This window comes from Lepidochelys kempii, chromosome 4 (genome assembly GCF_965140285.1).
Source record: "Lepidochelys kempii isolate rLepKem1 chromosome 4, rLepKem1.hap1, whole genome shotgun sequence".
Taxonomy (NCBI): Eukaryota; Metazoa; Chordata; order Testudines; family Cheloniidae; genus Lepidochelys; species Lepidochelys kempii.
This window is the reverse complement of record NC_136383.1, coordinates 12,831,394-12,839,061: the sequence shown is the minus strand read 5'-3', so window position 1 is coordinate 12,839,061 and position 7,668 is coordinate 12,831,394. Positions and strand designations below refer to the sequence as shown.

Below are 7,668 nucleotides of genomic sequence, written 5' to 3'. Positions count from 1 at the left end.
CACTTCAATCTCTCTGGTCACGCAATCACAGACATGAAGGTCGCTATCTTAAAACAAAAAAACTTCAAATCCAGACTCCAGCGAGAAACTGCTGAATTGGAATTCATTTGCAAATTGGATACTATTAATTTAGGCTTAAATAGAGACTTGGAGTGGCTAAGTCATTATGCAAGGTAGCCTGTTTCCTCTTGTTTTTTCCTACGCCCCCCCCCCCAGATGTTCTGGTTTAACTTGGATTTTAACTTGAAGAGTGGTCAGTTTGGATGAGCTATTACCAGCAGGAGAGTGAGTTTGTGTGTGTATGGGGGTGGGGGGGATGTGAGAACCTGGATTTATGCAGGAAATAGCCCAGCTTAATTGTCATGCACATTGTGTAAAGAGTTATCACTTTGGATGGGCTATCACCAGCAGGAGAGTGAATTTGTGTGGGGGGGTGGAGGGTGAGAAAACCTGGATTTGTGCTGGAAATCACTTTAGATAAGCTATTACCAGCAGGACAGTGGGGTGGGAATAGGTATTGTTTCATATTCTCTGTGTATATATAAAGCCTGCTGCAGTTTCCACGATATGCATCTGAAGAAGTGAGCTGTAGCTCACGAAAGCTTATGCTCTAATAAATTGGTTAGTCTCTAAGGTGCCACAAGTCCTCCTTTTCTTTTTTCTAAACAGCTGAGATGCACCAGGAGTGAGGGGAGAAGATACAGTGCCCTCTTACAGATAATTTTTTAACAGCATAAAAAATGGCTGTTTACTGGGGGGTTGGGGATAATGGGATTGATACTGCAGGGTCATCTTCACCCATTTTTGTTGATGCTGGCTAGCTGGCCACTCCGCCCAAGGGATTAACTAATGGGATAGATCAAATGTAACCTCAAACAGTTACACATACCTTATTCTTTTCTAATGAACTTATCCAGGATAACTTCATATTACTCTACATGCCTACCACATTTTTCATCTGATGCTCTCAGTGTATTACAATCATTTACTGAATTAAGTTTCAGAAGATCCTGTCAGGTAGTAACCCCATTTTACAGATGGGAAACTGATGCACAGACTGGTTTAAGGTCTCGATCCTACACTCCTGGAAATCATTGACAAAACTACCGTTGTCTTTAATGGTGCATAAGTAATTTGCCATTACAGAAGGTAGCTGTAGCACAACTGGGAACAAAACCCAGATCTCCTGGGTCCCAACAGGGTACCTTAACTACGGAGTCATCCTCAGAGGTAATATCACTTTTGCACTGAGGTCCTACATGAGCCCATTTTCACAGCACAAAGAAGTGATTCATCCACAGTTAGAGTGAACTAGACCCATCCTCAGCTGAACCACAGGGCCATTGTGGTTCCCAAGGACCTTGTTCTAACCATTGATCAAACTGCTTCCAGTTTCTGAGGTTTAACATACAATGAGTGTGAGCCCAAAAGTGAGATGGAACAAAATAGAGAGGCAGGAGGGAAGAAAACACATCCTTACCTGAATGATCGCTATCTATGATCCTGAAGATGGTCTCCAGGTTGGATCTGTTTCGATAAATGGCTTCTAGCAAGCTTGACTGTATGTGCTGGAAGATATAACACATTTCCTTTTATGATAAAACTTACTACCCAGTCCTAGCATAGGCTGGGATTTCAGGCTTTTGAATAGTGATTCGAGTTGTATTGCATAAATAAAAGCAATTCATCTACACCTGAAAAGAATCGCTCTTTCACATTACCTTGTGCTGCAAACTGAAACATCTAGAAACCCTTACTAAATACTTTAACTGTAGACAGATCTAAATCTTTTGGAGTTGTCTTGACATTTTGATTCTCCTGGGTATGATTCTGCATCCCAGTGTGACCCCCATCTACAAGCACTTAACAGTATTGTAAGGTGCAAGTGGGTTTGCGTTGAGATATCTGATTACACTACAGTTACGATCTTAGTAATTGGAGGTGAGCCATTCCTAAATCCAGCAACACGTAAACACAATGTCTCAGAGCCACATCACTACAACTGGGATCTGAAAAGCCCTGAACTTCAGCAACTCTAAATTCAAACCGGGATCCAGGCCTGAATTTCGCAAGGGGCTAGGTTTTCACACCTCTAATTTTATGGCTTATTCCAAATCTGGATCTAAATATGCCAGTTGGGTCCCCAGTTCTAGTGTTGTTTTTCTTTTCTAATTTTTGGCCCCCTAAGTGGCTTCCTGTGGCATGAAAAGAACCCTAACAAAAAAAAAAAAGCTAATAAAAGGAACACAAATCCGCTCCTACCCTGAACAAAAAGGTTTGGTCCCTACCTACCTCACAGGATTGTTGTGAGGATTAAGGGATTAACTTGCTGGTGTTTAAGGAATAGAAATAAATATATAATTATTAACTACTTGAATAAAATGCTCATTGGCCTGATCTAATGCCTACTGAACACTCAGTGGGCATCTTCCCATCGATTTCAGTGGGGTTTGGATGAGGGCCTACAGGAAGAATTTCTCCTAGCCTTTCCTAGCATATTCATGCACTCATCAGCATGGGATCTGCAGGCCCTGTCAGTTTGGTGGTCAAGTGGGCTTCATTGTCCAAGCCTTCTACCGTGCTTTGAGGAATGGCTGCACTGTTAGTTACCTCTTTGCTCCGTTGTTCCACAGTTAAGTCATCCAGCCAGGATCTGTACTCCAGCAGGCCCCCTGCAGTGCCGCGCACCAGTTGCGGCCTCAGCATCCGCCAGGGCAGTCCGAAATGCAAGACTGACTCTACTGCAGTTGCCCAGTCACTCAGTGTGATGGTTCCTGTTTGAAAGGGACACTCGTGAAAGCACCTTGGGAACCGGAGGCTGAAGAACGGCGTTGCTTATTTAGTAATCCTGTTGGTTATATCGTCCACGGACTACATGGGACCTCAACAAGCCTTATTTTCACTCCTACAGCTCTGCACTAGAGTGACATTCCTCCAGTCAAGGTGCAGCTAGATCAGCTGATCTGAGGCTGAGAGGATGTCACTACAGGCAGAGATATGGTATCTTTCCCTGTCCTAAGAGCAAAGTTTCCAAAGGTCACAGGCAGCAGCAACCTGGACACCAAGGCCCAAGTTTTCCCACTCTTGCTTTATGCCCCTTTGAGCCCATTGCCAACCAGTGCTGTACAGCTGCCATAGACAGTCTGCTCCATTACACCAGGGAAACCCGCCTGGTGCCCTGTCCACTGCCTACCAGTGCACAGGAAGCTCTTTCTTTGCTTAGTCTTACCAGTTCCATCCTGGTCGTAGCTCTTAAATGCACAGATGAGGTCTGATGTGTGAGCAAAGAGCTTTTCCCTGAGCGCGCGAAAGGCTGACTCCTCCACTCTGCTGATCCTAGAAGAAGCAGAAGAGAGCCAGACATTTTAAAAAAGCTCATCGCTTGAGAGCGAGATAAAGAGCATCTGCCCCTGCTGGACCATTCACGCATGCCCTGGACAAACCCTTGTCTCACATGAGTGTAGAGCATTTGTTGCAGGCAAGTTAAAACCAAACTGCAACACCAGCTTACACAAGTTACCCTGCCACGTAGCTTTGGTGTAACTCATCCCAACACGAATCACGGCACTATGACCAGTGCTACAAAACGCCCCACCACCATCCCACATAACTAGTTCAGGACCCTGCTAAAATTGGTTCAGAAGCCTCGCTTGGCCCCAGGAATAGACACACGTGTTATTCCTAATTCACCGACAAAGGTTTGGTTTGTCCGCATTTGTTTCGGTTGTTCAGATGAGATCAGCCACCTATAACATGCTGGATGATCAGCTTCTGAAGTGATCGAGTCAAACTTCTAGATAGTTTGTAAATGGCAAGAGTTCCCTTTTCAATATAAAGTGTAAGACTGGAAATGGACCAAAGATTAAGAGTTTATGATCATCTTCTGCATAACACATAGAACTTCACCCAGTAATTCCTGTACCAAGCACATAACTTCTGTTTGTATTAAAGCACATCTTTTAGAAAGACACCCAGTCTTGATTAATCAAGATCCAAACTTTCTCAAAACGTCAGGAATGTTCATATCTGGGGTTTTGGATTAATCAATCTCAATTCTGGTTTAATCCTAAAGCGGAATTTGATGATCCAAAGTGCATCTCTTAATAGCTTGGCTAACACTATAACAGCCTTGTATTTTTGTGCCATTTCTAACACTAAACTAGAAAGTCTTGCCTTTGTCTCATAGTTAATGTATGGGCTGTCTTGTTAGCTTGATACTGCACAAAATGAGGGATCAGGTCCGGCCCCAGTTTCACATAGGCTCCTCTGTTACTGCCAATCTCGTAATAGTTTGAAGCGGAAAATATGGTCAGTACCTAAATGAAAAAAAAGGACAGTCATTTACAATACACACAGATAATCCACATTTACCAATCGGAGCTCGGATCAAGGAGTATAACTTGTTTGGGGAAAGGAAATTCTAGGAGAATGTTTGGGAAGGGAAGAATGAAAACGATACATGTTCTCTGTGTGCATGGCTAAAGTCACTGGACACCATCCCCAGACTTCCGTCATTTTACTGACTTCTCTTGGCAACATTCTCCTCTCCTACATCTATGAATCCAGACTAACTCTGCTGAAGTCAGTGAAGTCACTCTGGATTTACACTAGTGTATCTCAGAGCAGAATTTGGTCCTGTGTCTGCTCGTTAAACACAGTTGCGGTTTTCAAACCTGGCATCATTGCAAGCAGTTTTGAACAGAACATCTGTTTGGAAGCCCCAGGGGTAATTATGCAACGAAGGAGATAGGATTCCATTTTGCTAAGTACAGCACCTTTCAATGCTTGGTCTGTGTGCAGGGGCAGCGTCTGCGGGTCAGATCCATCTGGAGTGTAATTTAGTTCAAGATTCCCAGGCCAGAAAGTGACTTAAGGTGGAAAGCACGTATCAGTAACTTCAGGGTAAAAACCATACAGGCATTTTGTCCAGTAGTTATCAACAACAGCTATCAACATTAGACTCCAAGAAATTCAGAGTTAAAGCAAAACTCAAAAGAAGCCCAAAGTGATAGTACGGAAATGCACTCCAATACTCTGAACTCTGACCCATTAGCATTGGCCTATCCAGCTACCTTTCGATTGTGGCAGAACTCATAGCCTTCCTGTTTGCACTCATGAGAGCGGATCAGGAACTGCAGACTGTGCTTCTGGAGAATCTTCTCTGTCACATCAGGTCCAAAGTAGCAGCCGCCTCCTCGCACCGTATTCATTTTACAACCCTCCTGAGGCATAGGGTCACTCCACAATATATCTACAATCTGAGAGATCAAACATACATGACGACTCTGTACAGTGGTTGCCGCTGCAATGCCAACATTTACCAACACTGCACACACCAGAGCATCTGAGATTCCACAGGTATCATTTCCTCTAAGCACTGGGGAATACTGAGATATTTCCAATACCATGGTGCGGCAACACACAACCATGCTCTGTATTATTATTATAATAGCCATAACACCTAGGAGCCCATGATGAACCAGAACTCCACTGTGCCAGGCACTGTACATACACAGAACAAGAAGATGGTCTCTGCCCCAAAGAGACAAATAAACTAGCGACAATGTATTAAAGGGAGAAGAAGAGTTCCCAGGACTTTAATTTCCCTCAAAAGTTACATTATTCTTAGTGCGGTCTTCTCTAAGACAAATGAAACAAGGTTGAACTCACCTGCTTCCACTCTTCTTGGCTAGACTCGCTTGTTTCACAGGACTCCAGCTCTGACTTGGTCATGGTGACGGAGCTGACACAGGTGAGCTCCTTGTCCCCTGGAGTCTCATCGAACCCCACCTGCTTGCGGCACTTCTCCAGCTCCTCTTGGACCATCTGCCGGACCCACTGGGAGAGCTCCGCCCTGCTGGCCGAGCTCGCAGCGCTAGCTAGCTCAGACTGGAGGCATGAGCCAAGGAACGAACTGCTCCTCGGAGGATCAACGCCCACAGGGCTCTCGCCATTTATCGCTTTGGAGTCCATGTGTCTACTCTTCTCTTTTCTCTTTTTGCCCCTTAACACAGAAACAAACTGAAAGAAAAGAGAGAGAGGGGTGGGTCTGGGCACCAGACTGGGGGCCAGGAGCTCCCAAGTTCTGACCTTGGCTCCAACACAAACACCACCTTTGTGGCTTTGGCCAAGTCATGCAGCACTCCTGGCCTCAGTTTCCCCCTCTGTCAAATTGGGATTAATCATACTCTCTTACTGGTCTGGCCCTAGCTATTGTGGAGTCCTGTGCAAAGTAGGATGTAACCAAGCTAGTGCTGCTGGGAAGGATGGTCTAGTGGAGACAGGATTCTATTCCCAGCTTTGCCACTGCCTGCTGGGTGACCTTGGGCAAGTCACCCCACCCCCCTGTGCCTCAGTTTCCCCATCTGTAAAATGAGGGCAGTGCCTCACTGTTGAACAGGGGTGATGTGATGATAAAATCCTTACATGCTTATGAGGTACTAAGATCCTATGATCAAGAGATCCATGTCAGTACCCGGACAGAAATCGAACTAGCTGAAAGTGGAAAGGGCTGGCAGCAGGACAAGCAAAAGATACTTGATTTTAGGAAGGTAAAAGGAGAGTTTAGTGATTAAAGGAGGCGGGGGATCAGGGATTCCTGTCATTCCTGGAGGGGATGTGGAAAGCTACAAGGGAGCTTACAGAGAGTTTCAGCAGCTGAGAGTGGGTTGGCTGGGCGTCGGGTTATAGGGAGAGATCTTGTGGGTGTTATCACAGCAGGATCCCTCAGAAGAAAATGTGCCCTCCCCAAACCCCTGCACAGTAGGGAAGTGCGGTGAAGCATGGCACACAGAGAGAAAGTAACCCGCGTAAGGTCACTCCAGAATCTGCCTAGGGCAGAGCCAGGACTAGAACCCCCATTTCCTGAGTCACCCTGTAGTGCCTTACCCACACCAGACCATCCTCAAGCCCAGTGTTGAAAAAGGAATTACAAGCCAGGGGGTGCAGAGCAAGGGGACCAGTGCTACCGAGGGAAACAATCCATGAGCAAGGGGACAGAGTCCTAACCCTTATTACTGACTCCCTTTGGATCACAGAGCCTGCCTCAGCCAATCCATTTAACTACATCAAAATCCATCACAACCCAGGACCGAAACTACGTTCTTCCCACTGAAAAGAAACCCAGAAGCTATTCTATTCTCCTCCCCTTTACATCTAGTGCACACACTCAGTTAAGTCAAATCAGTCCGTTTCAAGCTGGGATCTAAACATGCTTCCACTACAAAGCCATTCTCTGGGTTTTTATTCTCTCTGGCCAGGATACCAGAGATAAACAAGCTCTCACAATCACAAACCAGCGGTGCCTTTGTATTTCAAGGAGTCCACAAAGAAGATGTACCTTGTGCCTTGGGATTTTGGCCAGCAGCACCAGGTCAGTCACGTCAGACACCCCGCCGTGTAGAATCAGGACTTTCTGATCGATTATGGTGGCCAGTGGCAGCCAGCAAAAGACATTCTGGAGCATCTTGAGAATTTTCTTCCCATGCACCTAGAAAGACAAGAGCAGGAAGGAGGAGGTGAAGCACCAGGAAGTGTGTGCCAGACACAGAAAAGAACGTGTGAGATTTCAAAGCAAATCTACCTTGTATTTTTGCATGACCTCCTTCGTGAAACCATAGCTAGATGGAAACAGAAGAGACGATTTTGAGTAGCCATTTAATAACAAGC

At 45.4% G+C, this 7,668-nt stretch overlaps 1 protein-coding gene across 2 annotated transcripts in view; it reads right to left on the bottom strand.

Moving 5' to 3' along the window:
- Nucleotides 1-7,668, bottom strand: part of PPEF2 (protein phosphatase with EF-hand domain 2) — a 39,282-nt gene that overhangs the window by 2,379 nt on the left and 29,235 nt on the right. For both annotated transcript variants that reach the window (XM_073340418.2, XM_073340422.2), the window contains 8 exons: nt 7,583-7,619; nt 7,340-7,489; nt 5,671-6,021; nt 5,073-5,258; nt 4,174-4,316; nt 3,230-3,336; nt 2,611-2,774; nt 1,481-1,568 (listed from right to left, as the gene is read on the bottom strand). In XM_073340418.2, coding sequence (XP_073196519.1) covers nt 1,481-1,568; nt 2,611-2,774; nt 3,230-3,336; nt 4,174-4,316; nt 5,073-5,258; nt 5,671-6,021; nt 7,340-7,489; nt 7,583-7,619 — 1,226 coding nt within the window. The remainder of the gene's footprint in view (nt 1-1,480; nt 1,569-2,610; nt 2,775-3,229; nt 3,337-4,173; nt 4,317-5,072; nt 5,259-5,670; nt 6,022-7,339; nt 7,490-7,582; nt 7,620-7,668) is intronic.